The sequence below is a fragment of the Leopardus geoffroyi genome, chromosome E1 (assembly GCF_018350155.1).
Source record: "Leopardus geoffroyi isolate Oge1 chromosome E1, O.geoffroyi_Oge1_pat1.0, whole genome shotgun sequence".
Taxonomy (NCBI): Eukaryota; Metazoa; Chordata; class Mammalia; order Carnivora; family Felidae; genus Leopardus; species Leopardus geoffroyi.
Genome location: NC_059330.1, coordinates 46,553,128 through 46,577,319, shown reverse-complemented (window position 1 = coordinate 46,577,319; position 24,192 = coordinate 46,553,128). Strand labels below are relative to the sequence as shown.

Below are 24,192 nucleotides of genomic sequence, written 5' to 3'. Positions count from 1 at the left end.
CGCACCGAGAAGACAGCCTTTCTAGTAACTGTTCATTTCATCTTTCACTCATACTGGCAGGAGCATCCTGACTCACCCATTATGTAACCGTGTGGTCTCAGCTCCAGGTTGTGTGAGCTCCAGGCTTTTCAGGATGCTTTTTGGCTTGCTGAATCATTGTCACAGAAGAAGATTTTTCTTTGCACCTAATGCTAAAATAGTCTTCCCCTCATCTAAATGCAAGCATGTCATATTAAAGTAATCTGTTGGAATGGCTGCAGTTTATATCTGGTTTTAAAAGTTCTCAGGCCAATCTTGACTCCTTCATATTCTCCCTGAGAACCAGGGCTGAACATGGCCCTGCGGGTGGGCCTATTGGGGCATACACAGTGATACGAAAACAGACCCTGCTCCGCAGGCAGAGGCTCCATCAGATAGATGTCCATGCTGCGTGCTCTCCCCAGCCCAGACAGGACTCTCTGCCTACCTACTGCCCCATTGGCCCCGTGGCTTTCTCTGGGCTGGTCCCCGTCTGCCATGGCAACAGCGGGAACCTAGGCTGGAGCAAAGAGTCATGGAAGTAGCAAAGTGGGCTGGCGACAGCAGAGAAGGGGAAGAGCCCCAGCTGGGATGGACATAGCCCTCCCCTGAAGAGGCAGCGCAGCCCCCTTGTGCACATTAGGAAGCCCGTAAACAGAGGTCTAGAAAGTTCCAGTGGAACTCAAGCCCCAGTCCACATGCCAGGGCTCCATGTGCGCCTTCCCTCTGCCTTCCCCACCCCAGCTCCTAGCAGAGGGGGCTCTGGACCACACATCACTGGGCTGAATGTCCCAGTTATTGGGGCATAAGCCAGCAGTGCACTAAGCTATAGTCACACCTCCTCATTTAAAGAAACAAACAAAACCTACTTTATAAGAAGTAAAATTGTGACGCCTTTAACATGACCATCTTCAGAGGCACTATATACTATTAATATTTATTGGAAGCCTGACCAGGGTTTTCAAAAGAAGTTATTTCTGAATATATACAGCAGCCAGGTAGTTTGACTCCTATCGATTCTCAAGTTAAAAAAAAAAAAAAGTGGAGGTATTATACAGCGATAAGTATCTTCTTTATTGATATTCTATCTATATTGAGTTGAAAACCTATTAATATCTAGCCTTTTGCCCTATTCCCTTCTCCTGGAAGTGATTCTGACTAAATGTCTTTATAAAAGCAGACATACCCTTTGTTTCCAGTAACAGTACCTTTGAAGAGCAAGCTGACTGATGATTTTTAACTGCTTAACATAAGCAAGAAATAATGCAGTTTTGTGAGTTGCGACAAACAAGACAGTCACAGTTGATCTGCGTATCACTTAATGTCACTCATGGAAAATAATTACCTCCAATTATGATGAAAAGAATTTGTTGAAAACAAAATGGAAATTATTCTGCCTTTAGTGAAGAATTATACCATTAGTGCTTCTTGAGGTTAAGCAAAGCTTTTATCTGAAATGGTGGCCAAATAGGGGATAAGTTATTTACTGTAATTGCTTGAAAATGCCGCTGTGTGTGAACAATGGTTTTAGATTAGTTTCCTGCTTCCTTTCAGATGTTGTCATGTGTCTAATGAGGATCTATAAAGTTTATTAACATTTAAACACCCACATGAAGGATCACATTTTTTTTTTTAATTTTTTTTTTCAAGGTTTATTTTATTTATTTTTGGGACAGAGAGAGACAGAGCATGAACAGGGGAGGGGCAGAGAGAGAGGGAGACACAGAATCGGAAACAGGCTCCAGGCTCCGAGCCATCAGCCCAGAGCCCGACGCGGGGCTCGAACTCACGGACCGCGAGATCGTGACCTGGCTGAAGTCGGAGGCCTAACCGACTGCGCCACCCAGGCGCCCCAAGGATCACATTTTGATTGAAAGTCCATGAAGTGTTACAGAATCCTGAGCTGAAAAATCACAGCCTAGCATGTTCTATTGCCAAATCACAGAATCCTGGTGTAGAAGGTCATGAGATGATCCCTGTTTGCATTTTAGACTTCTGGTCAGTGACCACTTGTGTTGGTAGGCCATCCCAGTGACATTCCACAAAACTTAGATATGATCTCATTGACACTGGTATTTTAAACTAGGGTACAAAGTGGTTACCCCACTTTATCTGGATAATTCTGGGGCTTGAACATTAATTATTTTATTTCCATTACTAGGCAATTTCCAGAGAGAAAAGGGTGCTAAAAGTTTTTGTCCCTATCTTTATCATACTGAGCTCAATCTGGAGCATTTTCTGTGCTCCACTGTCCCACCAACATGAGATAATTTCAAGACAGTGGTTCTCACATGTGTCTTTAAAGAGTAGCCCAGCTTTGGGGTGCCTGCTTTGGATTCTCTCTCTCTCTCTCTCTCTCCCTCTCTCTCTCTCTCTCTCTTTCTCTCAAAAATAAACATTAAAAAAAAAAAAAAAAAAGAATAGCCCCTCTCTTCTGCCTCATAACTGGCTGGGAATCAGCAGACTTTCTCCTGGCTTTGCCCTGGGTCAAGCCATCTCCTGTTGGGAGTGAATTTTCTTACTAAATGTGAGAAGAACCCAGAGGACTGGATCCTTCCAATGCTGACAGGTTCGCTAAGCTCACTGTGACCGTTGTAATGGATATTCACATGTTGGCAAGCTGACAAACGCTTGAACCATTTCCAGGAGCTTTTCTTCGCGTGACCTCCCCTTGCATGCAGTGGTAGTACAGGCGATACAAATCTATAGACTTTCAATGTGATATACATTTTTTTTAACTTTTTTTAATGTTTTATTTATTTTTGAGACAGAGAGAGACAGAGCATGAGCCAGGGGAGGGGCAGGGAGAGAGGGAGACACAGAATCCAAAGCAGGCTCCAGGCTCTGAGCTGTCAGCACAGAGCCTGACGCGGGGCTCGAACTCACGGACCGTGAGATCATGACCTGAGCCGAAGTCGGATGCTTAACCGACTGAGCCACCCAGGCGCCCCATCAATGTGATATAAATTTTTTTTTTTTAATTTTTTTTTTTTCCAACGTTCATTCATTTTTGGGACAGAGAGAGACAGAGCATGAACGGGGGAGGGGCAGAGAGAGAGGGAGACACAGAATCGGAAACAGGCTCCAGGCTCTGAGCCATCAGCCCAGAGCCCGACGCGGGGCTCGAACTCCCGGACTGCGAGATCGTGACCTGGCTGAAGTCGGACGCTTAACCGACTGCGCCACCCAGGCGCCCCAATGTGATATAAATTTTTATACTGTCATTGATAGTCCTGTTTTCCTGGGGGGGAAAAAAACCTTCTGTTTTTTGCCCTTTCTGCAGGACTCTGGATCGATTTGGGAATGTCCTACAATGGGTCCTTTCTGATGACTCTCGAGACCAAAATGAATTTGACCAAACTGGGGAAAGAGCCTCTTGTTGAAGCCCTGAAGGTTGGAGAAATTGGCAAAGAAGGGTAAGGGGCCATATGGATTTACTAATCCAACCCTGGGGAACCAACCTCTCCCTCTAGCATTTGAGAAGCAGCTTTGATGTGTAGTGGCCTCAGATGTTGGGTGAGCTTCCACGAGATTGCTTTTGGACCACAGAGGATTTCAGGGAATGGTTCCTTAGTTTCGTCCCCAAAAGCCGTGAGTCCCCACCTCTGCTCAGCACCTTTTGGCCTCAGTGCTGCCATTGGGGGCACAGCATCGATTATCCAGAAAGCATCACTGAGTCAGACCGGCAGGCAGGTTCATCTGCACAATAAAATGTTCTGTGAAGGGAATCGTTCGGAAACGTCCTCCTTCCACCCACAAACAGCAATGTGTGGGCAATGCGAAGGTCCCTGGGGGGTCTATCTGCTATAATCACAAAGTCAGAATTATTTATGATAAGATAATTGATTTTGTAGCCAAGAGGGTGCTCCTAAAGTGTTTTGAGATGTATTTTCCCTAAATAATACGACATTGATTTGCTTAGTAGTAAATTCCTCTCTTTGTAGAAGACGCTGCATCTGCTGCCCAGTTTGTCTGATTGAGTAACTATTTCAAATCTGTGCGATAGTTAATGAAGGTTGATTTATTTTTTCCTTAGATGCCTAGAATGGATAAGCTGGAACTTGTACATTTCCATACCCCTTAAAAATGACTGCTTCTGACTGAAAATGTAAATTTGATTATTGTTGTTACCAAACTAAAAATGCTAAGTGGAGTCTATTTCTCATCTCTTTACACCTTTGGTGTGGAATTGACAGTACAATGACAGGAAAACCCCACAAGGACCCACCTTGTCAGGGTCTGAATATGAGACACAGACTCTTAGATTTTTGTTCAGTTATGATGCCGACCTAATGATTGTATTCATACATGTGGTAACAGTAGATTGGGGGGGGGGGTGTCTTGCATTTGAGAATGTGCTTTTACTTACTCTGATTTATCCAGGTTACTTAATGAAATGTTCCTATTTTAATGATTGGAAAGTTTCCCCTGCCGTATGCAATCTAACCTGTATCTGTGCTATTTTCCTTTCATTTTTCTGCTATTTGTTAAAATGTATTTGGATTCGGCAATCTGTGGATTGTATTTTCTGGTGAGTGGTGTTTATTAACTCTCCATGTAGCATTTCATGCCCTGTAGGTGCTGAGTCTTGTTTGGTCTCGTGTGACACCACTAGGAAGCTTGTCCTTAACATGTTCCTGGACGTAGAGGCTCAGTTTATAGACCTGAGAGGATTGAGGTCAGGGTATTTAAGAGGCTTTCCTGGGAGGGAAAATCTTGCCAACTTCCCTGATTTGAGTTGCTGGGCGTTTGATCCAATCAGACTCAACTTCCTGTGCCTGGATGCCCCCACCCCACTGCCCTGCACAACTGCACTATCAGCCATCCAGCCTATGAGATGAAGCAGACTCTGGGCAGAAGCAACCTTGAAAATGAGGTCTAACTACACAGGAGCAGGACAGAGCAAACTTCAGTCAGAACCTTGTGGAAGGAGCCTGTTCTGGACATAGCCCTGTGCCCAGCACAGGGCTGCTGGGACTCCAATAGAAAGGGAGGTCTTGGGCAGCAGATGAGACCCCAATACATCCAAGTCCCTGAGATCTTGGCCACTTAGGTATTCCATGAGTGCTGTTACTCACGTGGCTCTCCTGGCACAATCTCAAGTTCATAAGCCCTGGCTGAACAGGCGGACCTGTTTCTGAGTAAGCAGTGTTTCACTAGACTGCATGAAAAATCTTCTCTGCTCTGGGAATACGATGGTATTTGTCTGTAATATACTTAGGAAGTACCTTTTTTTTTCCTAGTAGAGACTGGGATAAATGTTTTGCTTCTTCCTGTGAGGGTGTTAAATATGCTGACGTGTAATGGGCTGTCATTTAATTTTAAAGGCAAGGAAAACACGCATTCCCAAAAGTGCTTCATTTGGGAGAAAAAGGCCTGGAAAAATGGACCTTTAGCCTTTTGTTTTTTACATAAAGGACCCCTTTTGGGGAATCTGAGAGCTCTGGATCCTTCTCCCTGAAAATGCCCACTCCATCTGGCTCACAATTTCTGAGTGCACTGCGAGCCTATGAAAGCCCATCCGTAACTAAGAACCTAATCCCACGAGTGATTCTAGAGTCCACTCCTTCACCTCCTCAGTCATGAGCATATTGGAATCACCCTGAGTCTAAATACCAAGGAGAGACGGACGTCAGTGTGCGTGGTAGCTACTGTTGAGCATGCGATCTTTGGTACCGACGTTTCCCTCCACAGTGAATCTCGCCAGAGATTAGGCTCTGGCGGGGCCTCTGCTTTGTTTCACCGCCTTCTTCGGTCCCCCTTCAAGTGTGCAAGTGATTGTGCCCCCGGGGGAGTCTCTAGAAGATGCTGCTCAACCTGTGGGAAGTCCTCCTTACTGGTAGAACGTTTGTTCATGTCCTCACATTATTACCCTGAGGATGACAGTGAGAAATTGCAATCTGTGTGGCTTTATTCTAGTGAAGCCCTTTCTCTTTGAAATATGTGTATACTTTATATTTTTAGGCATTTTTCCTTCAGTCTTGATTTCCCAAATAGCCAACCTGTGGCACACTGTCATTAACATAACTCTGGGCGATAATGTGCTCAAAGTGGAATTCAGGTAGCTAGCTGAGCGGCCATAACTGTATTCGACCTGAAGAGGCCCAGAGCGAGTCAGTAAGGGAAACATCCTACATGTTGGCCGCTGTCTAACGGAACCGTGGCTCTGGAGTAGGGCATGTCCTATAAGGCGCTCAACCTGTTCGTGCGTTACCCTTGCAGCCTGGGTCCGGTGTGCAAGTCCCCATAGGGAGGCCCCTGTGACCTCCATATTGGGTCACTAGTCCACAGCGTAGCCCGGACCACCACCACCCTGAAGCCCCTGTGTTTTGGGAGCCGAGTGCCTGCAGCCCACACTGTGACTCGGTCTAGCTGGGAAGGTGTGTGCACGCGTGTGTCTGTGGCAGATGCATGGTGCTGATTTCACTTAGAGAAAGTGAACACGTTCTCCCGTGCCTGGCCACCTCACTGGGCTGCTTAATGTAACTATGCAGCCTTCACTTAAAGCATTCTTTGGAAGCTGCCTTTTAGGACTGCCTCCAGAGCCTGTGACATTCTTTTAACTGTTCTGAGTATCAGCGAATCATCCTGCTTTGTAGATGGATTGGATCTTCGAGAAATTGCTTGAAGTTGTTCAGGGGTGATGGCGATCTTGAGACCAAGAAATAAGATGTTTGGTCCAAGATAGAGTATCAGTGATAAAATAATTCATTTTTTCTTATGTGTCTGGCTCCAAGCACGTATCCAAAGATTTTTAGCAGAGGCAGCAAAACTAGAATTAGCCCTTTAAGGCAGCTCTTTGAAAGGATGTCATACTCATCTGGATTCTAAGGTGTGTTTTTAAAAAAACTAGGCTTGGGGCGCCTGGGTGGCGCAGTCGGTTAAGCGTCCGACTTCAGCCAGGTCACGATCTCGCGGTCCGTGAGTTCGAGCCCCGCATCGGGCTCTGGGCTGATGGCTCAGAGCCTGGAGCCTGTTTCCGATTCTGTGTCTCCCTCTCTCTCTGCCCCTCCCCCGTTCATGCTCTGTCTCTCTCTGTCCCAAAAATAAATAAACATTGAAAAAAAAAAAAATTAAAAAAAAAAAAAAAAACTAGGCTTATTAACGTTCCAGCACATCTTTGTATTTTTTTTTTCAATGTTTATTTTTGAGAGAGACCAAGCATGAGTGGGGGAGGGGCAGAGAACCCAAAGCAGGCTCCAGGCCCAGAGATGTCAGCACAGAGCCTGACACGGGGCTCGAACCCACAGACTGCGAGATCATGACCTGAGCTGAAGCCAAACACTGAACCGACTGAGCCACCCAGGTGCCCCCCCAGCACATCTTATATAAGAATGTGCAGTGTATCTTTCTCTGAAGTTCATGCTGACATCACGAGATCATAAAATTCATGTTGAGTTATAAAACTAAATATGAGCCAAACAGTTACATATTTAGTTAGTAAGGATTGGGTGCCACATTGGGGTAACCGTTTGGTCAAAATCAAAATTTTACGTCATCTGATCCACTTGCACTGATACGGCACTGTCTAAATTATTAAGTTCAAGCCACAAAATTTATCCTGTTCTCTGTCCTGCGGAGGATTAATTTGGGAACCCGAGAGCTCTCTGCAGTGCTCAGCCTTTGGCATCTTTTGCCTCAGGGCTGGAGGCTGCCAGATGACAAAGGGGAACAGGAGGGGCTGGTGGCTCAGCAGGTTTCGCTGCGGTCACAGATCTTGAGGCAGCTTTTTGTGCTGCGTGGAGGGGGAGCAGGCTACCTGCGCTGGCGGGACACAGACTCCTCGTCTGAGGCCACATCTAGAGCCAGGAAGCAGTCCTCTTACCGATGGACAAGTGAGATGGGTTTCTCAGATGGTTGTGTTATCTTGGGGACTTGCCTCCCTGACTTTCCTCATCTCAAGACCCAATTTATAGGCTTTCTTGGGACTAATATTTTGCTGCGCACATTTTATATAAAAGAAGATCTCTGTGAGGACTGCCTAACCAGGGAAAGCTCTGAAATGGCTTTGCGACCAGTGAACACCCATAGCATTTCCCGGACTAGCCAGGACTCTAACGGAAGGAGGAAGAAAGAGTCAGTTAGGTATTGTCTCCATGGTCAGGGACAAGAGGCTTTTGTACGTGCACAGGGAGTTTCCCTTTAACTGTACGCAAGCCTGTTGGTGGAACGGCTGGCTCTAATGTTTCAGAGCCGGGGTCGGGGAGGATCCGGGTGTCCTGCCAGGGAGGACACTTGTGAGGTCCTCTTACAGTCAGGCTCCTGTTTCACAGGGTGGAGATTTCAGCTCCACCATTCTAGCTGGGGCCTCTGCTGGGCCTTCAAGTCTGCACGAGCGTGTGTGCTCTGCCCTTGGGTGCCCTTGGCCACTTTTGGCCAGGAGATGACTGCCCCCTGTGAGCATCGGAGGGAAACCCCGTAGGGATCACACCTGTAGGGATTGGACCTAAGCTCTGCTGCCTTCCCAGTAATTTTGTCCTTATCAGAAATGCAAGGCTCTGCTTTGTGACCATTTGGTTGCTTAGTAGTGTTCAGAGACTACTCTGTCCCTCGTTGGCTTCATCCCAATCAAGTCTCCGAGCCTCAGAGGTGGGCCCTACCTGTCTGCCTCTCTGAAGCAAAGCCGCCATCCAGGGAGGGAGCTGCCTTTTGTGGGGCCGAATCCCGGCCAAGAACCCCCCCTAGTGCCATTAGAGTGGCCCTTGCCACTGCTAGTGATCTAGTAACCCCCATGCCTCTGAAAACTGAGTATCCCTGGAAAGATTAATGGGGAACGTTGCTCACTGACGAGGCTTTGTATCACTTTCTTTTTTTAAATGGTTTTTAAATTTGTATTTCTCCGGGAGACTTCCTAGGCTCTCCTGTCGGTTGTTTCCTAGAGTCCCTTGAGGTTTGTCCCTTGCGATTGTTGGCTTTTTCTGTGGCCTTTAGGAGCTAGAGCAGGTATGGGATAAGACACATAATTTCACTAGGAAGGAGTCTTGAGTCAAAACTAATCTGGAGGTAACTAAGGCAGAAAGCATCAGAGTCACTGAACTCAGGCAGAGCCCAGGGACTTGCCTAAACATCCCCGTCATCCCGTCATGTGTGAGAGGAGGTTATGTCGCCAACATCAGCTGTCACCTCACCCTTGCAACCATCGTGCTTTCCATCCATCCCCCCGCCCCCCGCCCCGCCACTTGGCTACTGCTGCACTGTCGATGAGATCACTGCATTTTGTGTGGACGGCATCACACTCCCACCACCTGTCCGGACGCATGCACAGAATGGAACTCTTGAGCCCCAAGTCCTGTGCTGCTCTCAGGGCACTTGGCACTGAAGAGTCTCCGGGTAACCTGACCAACCCGAGGGCTCTTGGATCCAGCCTCTTCTTTTCTGGGTGGGTTGGGAGAATGAGGACATGTTAGCGGTGATGGCGGTGGAGCATGTGTGTTCTCTTTCTAAGCAGAGCCTGAAGGGCAGGCTACGGTGGTGACTCTGCCCTGATCAGTTGCAGGCCCAGGGCGTACTGTCTGGCGGACAGTGATGAGGAGTCCTCCAGTGCTGGCTCCTCTGATGAAGACGACGCTCCAGAGCCCAGCGCGGGAGACAAACCGCTCCTCCCAGGGGCTGAAGGGTGAGTGGATCCAGCTTCCAGGGCTCCAGGGCTCCAGGGCTCCAGGGCTCCAGGGCTCAGGGCACCAACTTGGGTGTCCTATATAATCTTTCTTCTTCCCTCGTATTGAGTGAATGACTTTTACATTAAGAACCCAGAGTCCGTGCTTAAAACTCCAGCCCCCACAGCAGAAAGACCCAACAATTCTTTCCTTAGCTAAGAAGATCCCCATCAAAATGGCTTTCTTGGGCCAGTGAAGAAAATTATTAATAGAGCATTGAAAGGCGTGTTTAGTGCAAGGAGCTTACACAACACCTCCCCCTAGTGCCCGATGGAGAGCATCGCTGCCCTCAGTTGGGTCACACTTTCTCATTGAGCTGCCGGTTCCTACGAGGCTGGAACATTCGGGTGATTTCTTTGGTGAATTTTGAAGACGTGGGCTGCTTAGCTGATCTTTTGGGTGATGGACTTCATTTTCGGGGCTCCCTTTGTCTGTAACTTGGACTGTGGAATAATAAGAGTGCTTAAACAGCTTCTCTGTAAGGATCTTTTAATTATTCGAAGTGAGTTGAAGCAACTAAGATTATAAAGAAACCAGAGATTCAGAAGCATCTGTAAGAAAATATCAACCTGTTCACTTTTGAGATCCTACAGAAGTTGGAGAGACTCCAGACGTGGAAGGGTCGATACTAACACTTGGGTTCATTATTTAAAATCTACCCTCTTGACCTTCTTAAGAATGACTGCTTTTCCCTACACACATACACATACTTTTCCTGGCACTCTGGAACTCCAGAGGATTTTAAAAAGCAAATACCCTCTCTCCTTAGGGCAATCCTATGGTTGATAGGACCTGATACAAAAGCTTGCTTCGTGGCCTTCTAGCATGCCACCTGAGGTAACATTTTTCTTTAGAAAAAAGTTCTAAGCCCTTTGAAAAGTAGTTGCCACTGAAAGTTGGTATGCCATCACCTAAAAGACAGTCAGTTAATGACTGTGTTTTATGTCCCTGTCAGATGCAGCACGATTTCCTATTTGCTGTGTAGACATGGGGAAGTTTCTCTAGGAGAACTCGGGATTTATGTTCAGTAGTTGAGGGCTGTTAAGGAAGACAGGTGAGATGCCTTCTCTGCACTGTGAGAACTTTGTCTCTCCATTGGTCAAGACTTGGGTCCTGTCTGATGTCTACACCTTCCCTAATGGAGTGGTTTCTCCACTGGAGGTTGTTTTGCCCACGAGGGGACATTTAGCGATGTCTGGAGGCAATTTTTATTATCATGACTGGGGGAAACATGCTGTTGGCACCTAAAAGGCTCAGACCAGGGTGCTGCTAAACATTGTACAGTGCATAGGACAGCCCCCACCACAAAGAATTACCTAGTCCAAAATGTCAGTAGTGCTTCGGTTTGGAAACTCTGGTCTAGAGTAAGGTGAACGAAGAACCACAGAGGTTTTGTGTATGAAGGAGCAAAGTTTATGCTAACATCTGTGTCCTTCATTTAAAGGTATGTTGGGGGTCATCGAACAAGCAAGATTATGAGGTTTGTTGATAAAATTACCAAGTCAAAATATTTCCAAAAAGCAACAGAGACAGAGTTCATTAAAAAGAAGATTGAAGAAGTCTCCAACACCCCCCTGCTGCTCACTGTGGAAGTGCAAGAATGTAGAGGAACCCTGGCGGTCAACATTCCACCTCCCCCGACTGACCGAATATGGTGCGTACCACCTGTTGCGTGGCCAGAAAAATCCAGCCTGCGTACCCTTGACATTGTGGAGAGTGCCCTCTGGGCAGAAGCACTTACACACGTTTTTCATGGAACCTTAATGTTTGTCACAAATCCAATTCTACTTTCTTCTGTGAATGGTCCATTCGCATTTAAAGCTTCACCTTCACATGTTTCTATTCTCGGTCTTCCTCCTGTCTAAAGCCAGTTCTTTCCACCAGTTAGAAGAGCTGCCATCTGTAGAGCTCTTACTCTCTGCCTGGCCTGGGGTGTAAGTGCCTCACAACATCCTGCAGAGATAGGTACCACTGTTATCCCTGCTTTACAGAGGGGGATCACGCATTCCGCAGAGGCTGAGGTGCTTAGGGAAGGCTCCCTGGGTTAGAGCGAGGTGTTAAGGAGTCAGAACCTATGCACTTGGTTACTGTGGGAGGAGGTCTGTCCGAGGAGTTGTCATTGAATGAACTAGTGGCCCTCAAATCAAACTGCACATCACAGTCACCTGGAGACTTGTTAAAAACGGAGATGCACCCAGCCCCCAGGATCCATAGCATGGAGAACTAAGCCAGCATTGAGAACCGGTGAAATGTCCTATTCATGGATCCAGCAGAAGAACATCACTATCTGTGAACTGCAGTTTAAAAATTTTTTTTTTTAATGTTTTATTTATTTTTGAGACAGAGAGAGACAGAGCATGAGCAGGGGAGGGGCAGAGAGAGAGGGAGACACAGAATCCGAAGCAGGCTCCAGGCTCCGAGCTGTCAGCATAGAGCCTGACACGGGGCTTGAACTCATGAACTGTGAGATCATGACCTGAGCCGAAGTCGGATGCTTAACCGACTGAGCCACCCAGGTGCCCCTGAACTGCAGTTTAAAATTGACATTCTGGGGGCGCCTGGGTGGCGCAGTCGGTTAAGCGTCCGACTTCAGCCAGGTCACGATCTCGCGGTCCGTGAGTTCGAGCCCCGCGTCGGGCTCTGGGCTGATGGCTCAGAGCCTGGAGCCTGTTTCCGATTCTGTGTCTCCCTCTCTCTCTGCCCCTCCCCCGTTCATGCTCTGTCTCTCTCTGTCCCAAAAATAAATAAACGTCGAAAAAAAAAAAAAAATTTAAAATTGACATTCTGGAGGCGCCTGGGTGGCTCAGTCGCTTGAGCCTCTGACTTTGGCTCAGGTCATGATCTCGCAGTTCTCAAGTTTGAGACCCGCGTTGGGCTCTGTGCTGACAGCTCAGAGCCTGGAGCCCACTTTGGATTCTGTGTCTTCCTCTCTCTGTGCTCCTCCCCTGCTCACACTCTGTCTCTCTGTCTCTCAAAAATAAATAAACATTAAAAAAAATTTTTAAAGATTTATCAGAAAATTTTTTGAATTGACCATTTGATGAGGATGCTGGTATTTCCCAGTAAAAACTTTAAAATACCTTTTTAGGTTTTATTTTTAAATAATTTTTTAAGTGTATTTCTTTATTTTGACACAGAGAGAGAGCACACCCATGAGCAGGGGAGGGGCAGAGACAGGAGAGAGAGAATCCCAAGCAGCCTCCGCACTCCGTGCATGAGCCCAATACAGGGCTCGATCTCACTACCATGAGATCATGACCTGAGCCAAAATCAAGAGTTGGATGCTTAACCAACTGAGCCGCCCAGGCACCCCTAGATTTTATTTCTAGAGGGTAATCTTTCATTGTAAAAAAAGAAAAAAAAAAAGGAACAAATGAAAAAAAAAAAGAGAGGGGTAAAAAAGCCTATAATCTTATCATCCCAAAATAACCACTGTTAATATCTTACTGTACAGTCTTCCAAACCTAAGAAAAAAAAATTTTTTAATAGTAAGAGTTGATACAACATACCTTCACCTATGTAATTTCATGCTTTAAGATGTATCGGTTACAGATGCCACTGCTCAGTGGAAGATGAAATTAAAGGCTTCTGGGATAGTGCTACCAAGTACATTTGTTATGAATCCAGAGATAAGTATAGATCTTGAGAGTGCTTAGATATGTTTATAGCAATTTGATGTTTTTGTTGTAGTTTTTAAAACATTGGTCCATGCCAGGTGGAAGTTTTTAGGTAGTTTGATAGCACACAGTCTCTTGTCTGGATCCTTTACCAACAGTGTGAGTGCCAGTAAGCTCCACTGGGAAGCCTTAATAAGCATGCTGTAGAGGATGGAATGAAAAAGCAGGTTATAGAAAGTTCTCTGTTTACATATGCATATTAAGAGTATGGGGGAAATTGACCCCGCTTCTCTCAGTGGTCCTGTCTTAGGGATAAGATTCTGAGAGAGGCAGTATCTTTCACTTTCTGCTTTATACACATGTATATTTTGGGTTTTGTAACGCACATACACTATCTTTATTAAAATAGAAACAGAAGAGATCCTTGCCATTTCAGGAAAAGCAAAAGACCAGAAAACAACGCCCAGGTCACAGACTTTTCCAGTGGTGCTTCCTGGCTCTCCCAGTTTGTCAGAACTGTTCTCAAATCATCACAGCCCTACACTTGGTCCAGGGACGTGGGAGCTCGCAATTCCTATTTGCTGCCTTGAATCATTTTTAGAGGAGGTGTTCAGAGTAAGAGAACATTCACATGGGGAGAAGCCCTGGGTACATGAAGAATGTTTGCTGTTGGTACTTGTCTACCTCCTTGTCTGCCTCTAAATGCAGTTGTTTGCTACTTGTCTTCTCCAAAAAGGTATGGTTTCCGGAAGCCACCATATGTAGAGCTGAAAGCTCGGCCAAAACTTGGAGAGAGAGAAGTGACTCTAGTTCATGTGACAGACTGGATAGAGAAGAAACTGGAACAGGAGTTTCAGGTAAACGTGTGGTATCATCTGGTGTGTGTTTCACACGAGTCTCAAAGTTCAGGGCAGAACAGAGGTTCTGAATTTTATTGGGGTCAGGATCCTCTTTCGAGAATCTAATGAAAGCTATGGACCCTCATCCCAGGAAAGTACGTGTTATGATCAGACAGGCATAACATCTTAGGTATGATTTCAGAAACCCGGAGCCTCAGCCACAGAACCCTGTTAAGTAGTTCAGAGGAAACCCAAAAGTTGGGTCCACTAAGCCAGAGCTCATTCTCCAAGCCTGTTTTCTGCTTTCTGCCACCAAAGGAAATAATGTAACTGAGGCCCTGGGATGAGCTATATCTACCAAATTTTTATCAGATATTCGAGGTCTGTCAACGTTTTATGGATTAGCAAACAATTTACTTTGAAATAAATTTCACCGTTTGAAGGAGACCCATATTTTTGCAGTGGTATGTTTTGAGATACCGCCTTTGAAAAATTATGTTTTTATTTAAAAGCTATGGATTAGGGGCACCTGGGTGGCTCAGTTGGTTAAGTGTCCAATTTTTTTTTAAATGTTTATTTATTTTTGAGACGGAGCGAGACAGAGCACGAGCAGGGGAGGGGCAGAGAGAGAGGGAGACACAGAATCTGAAGCAGGCTCCCTGCTCCAAGCCATCAGCACAGAGCCCGATGTGGGGCTCGAACTCACAGACTGTGAGATCATGACCTGAGCCGAAGTCGGACGCTCAACCGACAGAGCCACCCAGGCGCCCCAAGTGTCCAATTTTTGATTTCAGCTCAGGTCATGATCTCACGATTTGTGAGATCAAGCCCCGAGTCAGGCTCCGTGCTGATAGCACAGAGCCTTCTTAGGATTCTCTCTCTCCCTTTCTCTCTGCCCCTTCCTGGCTCACATGTGGTACGTGTTCTCTGTCTCTCTCTCTCTCTCAAATGAATAAACAAAAGCTATGGATTAACTTTAATTTAAAACCAATTTCTGGGAAGCTTAGTATTATCACCAAGCAGAAAAGTAGTTTGAACCTAGTGAGAGGAAAGGCAACCTTTAGTTTTTTTTTTTCTTTTCCCTAGAACCTACAATAGGAATTAGAGTGGGTTATCTCTTTCAGGGGTATTGGGGTACAAGAGGGAAAAGAAAGGCCAAGGGTCAGAGATTGGCTTCTGGTATTTTTGAGGCAAGTTGGGAAGTTGACAGGTGACTGTTACACCCTCCCATAGCCACCTTTTTTTGCTTTTGTAAGAGGGCATTACTGAAGACTGAATGCATTGCCAGGATTCACTTGCATAAAATTAGTTTATAAACATGATAGTCAAAGTACCATCATTATCAATCACTGATGATCCTTCACGTGTTCATTATGGTAGAATTTCTTTCATATATAGCTTTGTCTGGTTCTGGTGTGAAAAAAAATTAGCTTATATTTTTTTGCTAGGGTTTAAGTGAATGAACTTACTTGGAATATGTGTTCTGGACATAGGAATTTGGAAATATTATGAACAACTTAAGCCAGTTCTCTTAAAGTAATGGTGTTAAATATTTATGAATTCATGAGTAGTTTTATTATATGTACATGAAATCAAAGGCTGCTTCTGCCTCAGACCTGTGTTCATGCACTGTGATTCCTCAACTATTTAAATGTGGCAGAGGAATTCGTTTAGAATGTGCACGAAAAGTTGGTTCATATGTACATTTAAAACTTATCTGAAACCTAAAATTATCAGAACAGAGTAGAGCAACAGCCTGAGGAACCCGAGCATCCTTCCACACGGCCATTCTTTAATTTCTTTCTACAGAAGGTTTTTGTCATGCCAAACATGGATGATGTCTATATCCCCATAATGCACTCAGCCATGGACCCTCGCTCCGCTTCCTGCCTCCTCAAAGACCCACTTGTGGAGGCTGCTGACCAGCTGTGATGGGTGAAGATCTGACCTTCCCAGTATTACGAGATCTGGCTCAAAGTGTGGGGTTCTAGGCTGCCATCTGCGCTGTAGCACTGGTCTGCCCTTGTGCCACAGCTTCTGCCCTCTGCCTGCCGGTGCCCATTCCACTGTGCGGTGTCATTCCACGCATCCGGGAACTGGTGTCTGCACTGCCTGCTGCAAAGCTTTGACTCAGCAAAGGGACTGCGGAAGAATGACCACGGTGGATCCAGAGGGGACAGGTGACTCACACCATGGCTCCCGTGTTTGTGGCAGCGAGAGCACAGTGCGAGCAAAGCTTACAACTGGAAGGCCTTCTTCCCCTCGCCCCGACTCCTCCAAAGCTTTTCCTCAGGCAGCCAGTGCACAATGGAACGTTTTTGCACTTCTAGTCCATAGGTGACACAGCCCTCCACGCTTCCAGAGAATGTCTGTTCAGGAACGTGAGCGGGGTGGGGAGTGGAACTTTGTGAACCATTTCACTGATGATAAAGAGATACGCGTAGCAACTTACCGTTCCTATTAAATTGTGCGTTTTGGAAGCAAGTAGCCATAGAACATACACACACTAACATCCTATCAGCTGGGGTGGGGACAGCAAGATTTATGTGAACATCAGGCAAAGCCATGAGATCAAACCATCCCAAGCCTTCTACCACTGAGGTACAATCACCTGGTTTCTAACTAATCCCAAATGTTTTCCTGAGACATGAGGGTATGTGAAAATGGCAAATACTGCACATAAAGAATTGGGGTAGGGGATGGAAAGCCAGAGCAAGGTCTATCTGGCACTTCCTATGTGCTCTGTGCTTTCTACAGGCCGTCTAAATGCTTTGTTAAATCTAACTGGTTCGGGATGTTTTGAGGTTATGGGCAGTTTCCTCTTCTGACAGCCAAAGGCGAGAACTCTCTACCACCTTTGAGAGTTGAGACCAAGTTTTGCTCAACATTAAACACTACGTTAGCTCAGAACTCACGTGACCTTTCTTTAACGTTGCCAATCTTATTTTGTGCATTTGTGTCAGAAGGTCTTAGTTTACAAGTTTGGGGGCTCCCTAGTTGTATCATTTGCTTTGAGAAGTACACTTAAAACACAATTTTTTATTGTTTAAAAGCTGCATTCAACATCAGAACTACCATGGGTAACTTTTGATGACTTACATCTGTGGACAAAGCTAATCGTGGTTTTTTAAACAGCACCTTGCCTGAACCTGACTTTAAAGAAATTAATATATTGAAAAAATATATCTGAACCCTTGACTACTTTAATCGCACCATTAAAACATTTGACTTAAATTATTTGATCATTCCAGTCGGTGTACTGTTCTGATTTCTCATTGTGTAGGCCGATTTGCCTGTCAGTCTTGTTCACTGGTCTATTCGAATTTTTGTGCAATAACTAAAGGCAAAGGACTAGATGCACTACTGTGTAGATTACACGAGTCCCCTGTTGCACTTAACCGAATAGTATGTGGGGATTTACAGTCGCTTGCGTTGTTTCACAAAATAAATCTCTCAATGTCAAATACTAGATAAGCATCTAAGTTATTTCTACTGAATCCTTTTTAGGTAATAGGGAGACAATTAAGCAGTGGGTACAGGCCACTTGGGTCACTCAGCTGCCAAAGCAGCTTGGATTTCCTGGTGACCACCAGGCAGGTTTTCTAAACTGCAAGGCGGTCCTCACCACACGGAGGGAGCGGGGCGCCCGGCTGGCTAAGTAGGTAGAGCATGTGACTCGATTTGGGGGGTTGTAAGCTCTAGCTTCACCTTCAGTGCAGATTACTCAAAATCTTTAGAACAAAATCTCCCTCTCCTGAGGCAGACCGTCCTGCTTCCGTGCACCCTCAACAGCCTAGCAATCCTGTTAACTTGGGGACCCCTGCGGTTATTACGGCCAAAGCAGTTGATACACTGCACTTGTGCATCCTCGGCCTTCAACATGTGCTGCCTTGTACTCAGAACTGATGCACATTTCCCCCAAACCCAGGGGACATCGCTACTCCCCTATCTGGACCCGGGAGGAGTGTGCGTTTACTTAGGTGCCTGCCGTGCCCGGCAATGCAGAAGATCGAAATTCTTTTCCCAATGACCTTCTTGAGGCTAACTGGGACACATTAATTTGTCCAAGCTTTTATTCCCATGCTTGGTACAGTATCCAAATAAGCAGTTGGCCCTAAATGGTAGTTATTCTCAAATAGATCACTGCCACACCTCAGCCAGGTGTTATTCTTGCACCATCAGGACCGAAACCAGTTCAAGTACACCGCGGTCCTTAAACTGCTCAAGGCCACGTACTCCCCTCCCTTCAGGCCCCGCCCCCCCCCCCCCCCCCCACGCCGCGGTTAACCTGCAGGTCCCGATAATCACGGAGACGACAGGACTTCCACAAAAGAACTAGGAATGTGCGGGAAACGGAGTAGCGGGGCCTATAGGATCCCCGTGGTCTCTCCAGGGCACTTCCCACAACGTCGCCTACCCCCTTGCAGCCGGGTGCGGGCGTGTGGCTCGCGGTTAAAAGGACCGCTGGCGGAGGACCGCGCGGCCCCAGTTATGCGCAAGCGTGTGCTCTGGCGCTGCAGCCTGACCCCCGGCGCCACGCGCAGGCGCGGCGGGGGCTCAAAGGCAGCGCGTCGCGAAAAGAAACACCAAGACCGGAGCTGGGATCAAACCATTTTATTCAAAGGCTTCGGGGAAAGGTCGAAGGGGAGTAGAAGGTGATCTACGTTCTCGGCCCGGCAGGAATCTGCAAGAACGATAGCAGCGGGTTAGAGGACGTGCGCCCGCAGGTCCGTTCCCTCCCCGCCGCCGCCGCCGCGGAGGCTCGGCTCAGACTGTAGTTCGCATCACCCGCGTCAGCAGTCTAACACGTGCTTTTTTTGGCATGTCATCACTGCAGGCCGCCCGCGACCCACCCGGCTCCAAGGCCCGGAGACCCGGGCCTAGGCGCCAGTACCCACCACAAACAAAGCCTCACCTCTCGAACCTCACAGTCGCCGAAAGACTGAGCGCTTCCCCGCGGAGTCTACTTAAAGGAGCTGACAGGAGGCTGTTGGGCGGGCTTTACCAGCATTAACCAATAGCAAGTCAGACTTCCGGTCACGTGCCAATAAGGTCGCCTAGGGCTCATCTGCGCTCGCTGAGTCCTCCAGAGTGTAGAGTGGTCACTTGCTAACCATAGAGATAGGAGTGAAAGAAAGACCGAGGGTCCTGCAGCGTCCGTAAATTCTGGATTTCTTTCCGAGTCTGCGTCGCTGGCTTGTAATTAGCACTTCTCGCCACGGTACGCGGAAGGAACGTTTACAAACAGAACCCTACTAATGCGTCACTTGTTTGAGACATTCTGTGCCAGGAGCTAGGCTAAGAGCTGAGCGTATAAAGGTGACAATCTAACCTTGTTCCTGAGTTCAAAGTAACCTGTTTGGGTAAAAAAAAAAAAAGCCTATGTTTGAAAGTAGGGTGTGTGCAACCAAATCCTGAACTTGTGAGGAATTTGTTGGATGACCCTCGGTTTCAGGAAAATAGGAATATTCAAAAAAGCTGTCATGAGGATTAAATGGATTATTGTCAGTTGCCTGGCACAGGCCGAATGGTAAACAAATAATTGTTTTTAAAGGACTGGTGTGATGCGGAAAACTTATGTGAGTGCAGTGCTTTAATAAATGCTAAAATAGGGGCATCTGGGTGACTCAGTTAGTTAAGCATGGGCTTCAGCTCGGGTCATGATCTCCAGGTTTGTGGGTTCAAGCCCCGAATCTAGCTTTGTGCTGACAGCTCAGAACCTGGAGCCTGCTTTGGATCCTGTGTCTCCCTCTCTCTCTCTGTGCCCCTCCCCTGCTCACTCTCTGTCTCTGTCTCTCTCAAAAATAAACACTAAAAAAAATTTTTTTAAGAAATTTTTAAAGAAGTAAATAAATGATAAATGGTAAAATAGAGCTGTGAACAGTCTACTGTGGAAGCTCAAAGGAGAGAATGCCGAACTTTGGGAAAATCAAAAATGCCTCTAAGTATTGAACTCATATTGTAAGGCAGGCACACTATTCACTACAGTTCACCCTTGAACAGGGAAGGGGGTGGAGGAGGTGTTAAGGGTACCCACCATACAGCAGTGGAAAATTCCTGACTAAATTATGAGTCCCCCAAAGCTTAACTACTAATAGCTTGCTGTTGACAGAAGGCTTATGGATAACATAAACAGCTAATTAGCACATATTTTGTGTGTTATATGTATCATATACTATATTCTTACAACAAAGTAAGCTAGAGGAAAGAAAATACAAAGAAAATCCTAAGGAGGACCCGGTGCCTGGCTCAGTTAGTAGAGCATGCGACTCTTGATCTCAGGGTCATGAGTTCAAGCCCCACCTTGGCGGGGGAGCCTCCCTAAAAAAAAAAAAAAAAAAAAAAAAATCATGAAGAGAAAAATACATTGACAGTGCTGTATTGTATTTATTGAAAAAAAATCCACAAATAAGTGCACCCACGCAGTTGAAACTCATGTTGTTCCAGGGTCCACTGTAGCAGAGAATAAGAATATGGCCTTGCCCCCTAAGAGCCTGATTTATCAGAAGAAAGAACAGTAACCAGACAGTCACAATATCTGGTTATCTTTATTTCCTTTATGTTCCCTTTGAGAATTGTTTTCCTTTTTTCCTCCTAACATAATAAGGAAAATGTAATAAGAAAAGCATTGCAACCTGAGTTTGTAGTTGAATGGTGCTCTTACTTTCATTATTTTCTACATAGACTTTAGCTAAATTGAAAAATTCCTCTTTGACCCAAAGTAATAATTATTTTGGCAAGTGGTTTGTAACTTCTATGTGGTTGTTTTTATCGCTGCTTAAATTTTTGTTACTATTTTCAGCAGTTATTACAATTGTGATACAGTTTCTACATTAGGAAATGAGTCAAAGTTTTCTTTGTGGCCTAGAATGGGATCTGTTTTTACAAATGTTCCACAGATTCTTGAAGATGTTTTCACTAGCATGTACAAACATTGACATGAAATATTTATTAATGCAACATTAACTGTGTTGTAATTACATTGACCAAATGTCTGTTTTATACTTGATCGGGAGTATATGTGCTGTCATTGACTGATAGTGATGTGTTAAGATTACGCTTCAAGTATGAAATGCTGGGGAGGATGCAAAGCAACAGGAACTTTGCTCCATTACTACTTGGGAATGTAAACTAGTTACTTCCATTTTGGAAAAGAATTTGGACAGTTTCTTATAATTTACCCAAGAGAAATGGAATTTTATGTTCACACAAAATCCTGTACACAAATGCTTATAGTAACATTAGTCATAACCCTTCCAAAGTAGAACCACCCAAAAGCCCTTCAATGGGTGAATCTTAAGCAACTGTGGTACATCCATACAACTGAATGCTACCCAGCAATAAAATACGGTGGAGTACTGATACATGCAACACTTGAAAGAATCTCGCAGGCGTGATGCTGAGTGAAAGGAGCCAAACTCAAAAGATGCTATGATTCTGTTTATACGATATTCCAGAAAAGAGAAAACTATAGGAACCAAAAACAGATAAAAGGCGTTCCAGGAATTGGAGGTGTGGGAGCGTTTGACTACAAAGGTGCAGCATGAGTGCTTTTTGAGGGTGATAGATCTGCTCTGGTTTTTGTTAGTGTTTTGTTTTCACAAATAGGTACATTTGTGTGGCCTCCCCCACAATCAAGACACACAACATTCTCATCACTCCAAAATGCTTCTCTCCTGCCTCTTTGTAGTCAGTACCCACCCCCTTCAATCACCGGCCCAGGCAAACACTGATCCATGTCTGTTATTACAGGATAGCTTTGCCTGTTTTTGGTGTTCTTGTAAATGGATTCAGTTTGTGATCTTTTGTCATCGGGCTTCTGTCACTTAACCTAATGTTTTTGAGGTCCATCCTCAAATACTGATATTGATATTGTATCAGTAGTGCATTCCTTTTTGTCGCTCAGGGGGATTTCATTGGACGAATATGCCAATTTGTTTTTCCATTCACATGTGTACAGGATTTGAGTCATCTCCAGTTTGGGACTATTATAAATAAAGTGGTTACGAACATGAGTGTAGAAGTCTTTTTATGGACATTCATTTGCATTTCTTTTTAGGAAGAAATTTTAGGAACGGAATTATTAGATCATCTGATAAGCATATATCTTTAACCTTATAAGAAACTACCGGGGGCACCTGGGTGGCTCAGTCAGTTAAGCATCCGACTCTTGATTTTGGCTCAGGTCACCATCTTGCAGTTCCTGGAATAGGGCCCTGTGTCAGGCTCTGTCGTCACAGCGCGGAGCCTGCTTGGGATTCTCTCTCTCCTCGCGCTGCACCTTCCCCAAGTACACACGCATGCTCTCTCTCTCTCAAAATAAATAAATAAACATTTAAAAAAAAAAAGAAGAAGAAACTGCCAATCTATTTTCCAAAGTAGTTGTACCATTTTACACTCCCACCAGCAATGCATGAGAGTTCTCGTTATTTCAAATCCTAGTCAGCACGTGGCATTTTCACTGTTTCTAATGTTAGCCATTTTAGTAGACATGTGGTGATAGCTCATTGTGGTTTTAATTTACATTTTTCTGATGACCAAAGATGTTGACAGTCTTTGCATATGACCATTACTGTATCTTTTTGTAAAGTGTTCAGATGTTTTGCCCACTTTTTTTAAACATAAAATAATTATTTTTATTTAAATTTTAGTTAACATACAGTGCAATTCTGGTTTCAGGAGTAGAATTCAGTGACTCATCACTTACAAACAATACCCAGTGCTCATCACGAGTGCCCTCCTTAGTATCCATCACCCATCTAGCCCATCTCCCACCCTCCTTCCTCCATCAACTTTAAGTTTGTTCTCTACTAAAATAAAACTCTTCTTTGGTTTAGAAGACACAGCTTGATAAAGTCAAATGAGTTTAATGGTTCATTTGTTTTGGGGCAAATCAGCTTCAGAAGACTTTTTGCCCACTTTTAAAAGCGTTTTCTTATTAATGAGTTATATGAGTTCTTTCGATCCTTTTTCACATATGCGTATTGTGAATATTTGCCTTTTTATTTTCCCAACAGTGTCTTTCAAAGAGGAGGCCTTTTTAATTTTGATGAAATCCAATTTATCATTGATGGGTTTTAAGCAAAAGAGTGACAGGTGGACTTCAAACTCCTTGTGACATTCCACAGTCCAGATTTATCTCCCCCTTAAGAATAACATGAGCTACTAACAATGGCATGCCTACCACAGGCAAGGCACTCGACAAATTTTAGCTCTAATTCTCGGGACAGTCCTGAAAGGTAGGGAATGTTATTTCTGGTTTTTAGCTCTAATTCCTGGAGCAATCAGAACCAGGGCTCAATTATACTTGCACAATTATACTTGCACAATTAATAGATGGCTAAGCAGAGCTGGGATTTGAACTCATAACAATATGATTTCAAACCTTATACTCTTTGGTCACTATACCATGCAATCTCCTAAGGACCACCCTCTGTTTTAGTGAAAACCATTTCTTGTTATCTGAGAAGATTGAGTTCATCCAACATTTATACCTACACACCTCACTGTTGAGAGAGGATTACTAACCTCCCATACTATGAACCACCCGGTGAACCAAGGGACCGGGAGCCGGAGGGGCAGTGGGGAGTCCTAACCCAGACCAGTAGGTGGACCCAGAAGTTGTACAGAAGACGTGAGACCCAAGCGCCTAGGAAGAGAGTCAAGAGTGCTAAGTCTGGGGGGGCCTGAAGTGAGTGTGGAGCAGGGGTCCTGGTAAATAAGAAAGACACCAGCATATGGGGGTTGAAAGAGAAGACAGAGAACACCGTCTAGAACAGTCGTCCAGCCAGCATGGTAACTTGCTCAGATGCGGCTGCCATCGGTGTGTATGGGTGGAGGGAGGTGTGATGTGTGGAAGCTGAAAGGAACCCAAATCATCCCGTGTGATTTCCCCCAACTTCCTTCTTCTCCACCTCAACATAACATAACACCCTTCTCTCTGGTCTCAGAAGATGTGGCCTCTCATTCACTTGCTCTTTCAACAAACACGTTAAAGTCCCCCTTCCGTGCTTGATCCTGTTCTGGGCATGGGCAGCATGAATGGGAAGGAAACGATCCCTA

At 45.4% G+C, this 24,192-nt stretch overlaps 1 protein-coding gene, 1 long non-coding RNA gene and 2 other non-coding genes across 11 annotated transcripts in view; 1 reads left to right on the top strand and 3 right to left on the bottom strand.

The window, feature by feature from the left end:
• Nucleotides 1–17,599, top strand: part of TEX2 (testis expressed 2) — a 108,027-nt gene extending 90,428 nt beyond the window's left edge. For 5 of the 8 annotated variants that reach the window (XM_045489469.1, XM_045489472.1, XM_045489470.1 and 2 more), the window contains 5 exons: nt 3,302–3,434; nt 9,509–9,634; nt 11,119–11,328; nt 14,028–14,148; nt 15,940–17,599. In XM_045489469.1, the coding sequence (XP_045345425.1) occupies nt 3,302–3,434; nt 9,509–9,634; nt 11,119–11,328; nt 14,028–14,148; nt 15,940–16,062 (713 nt within the window). In that variant the 3' untranslated portion in view covers nt 16,063–17,599. Of the gene's footprint in view, nt 1–3,301; nt 3,435–9,466; nt 9,489–9,508; nt 9,635–11,118; nt 11,329–14,027; nt 14,149–15,939 lie in introns of those variants that run through there. The other 3 variants (XM_045489476.1, XM_045489475.1, XM_045489477.1) reach the window with 2 other exon arrangements.
• Nucleotides 17,600–18,567: 968 nt separating this feature from the next.
• LOC123604753 lies at nt 18,568–18,700 on the bottom strand. The gene has a single exon (XR_006715483.1). It is a non-coding gene; the product is annotated as a small nucleolar RNA SNORA76 (small nucleolar RNA).
• A 29-nt stretch (nt 18,701–18,729) lies between these two features.
• Nucleotides 18,730–19,288, bottom strand: LOC123603940. The gene is made up of 2 exons (XR_006715118.1): nt 19,046–19,288; nt 18,730–18,814 (listed from the first exon to the last, which is right to left on the bottom strand). It is a non-coding gene; the product is annotated as an uncharacterized LOC123603940 (long non-coding RNA).
• Nucleotides 18,896–18,965, bottom strand: LOC123604734. The gene has a single exon (XR_006715466.1). It is a non-coding gene; the product is annotated as a small nucleolar RNA SNORD104 (small nucleolar RNA).
• Nucleotides 19,289–24,192: the final 4,904 nt, after the last annotated feature.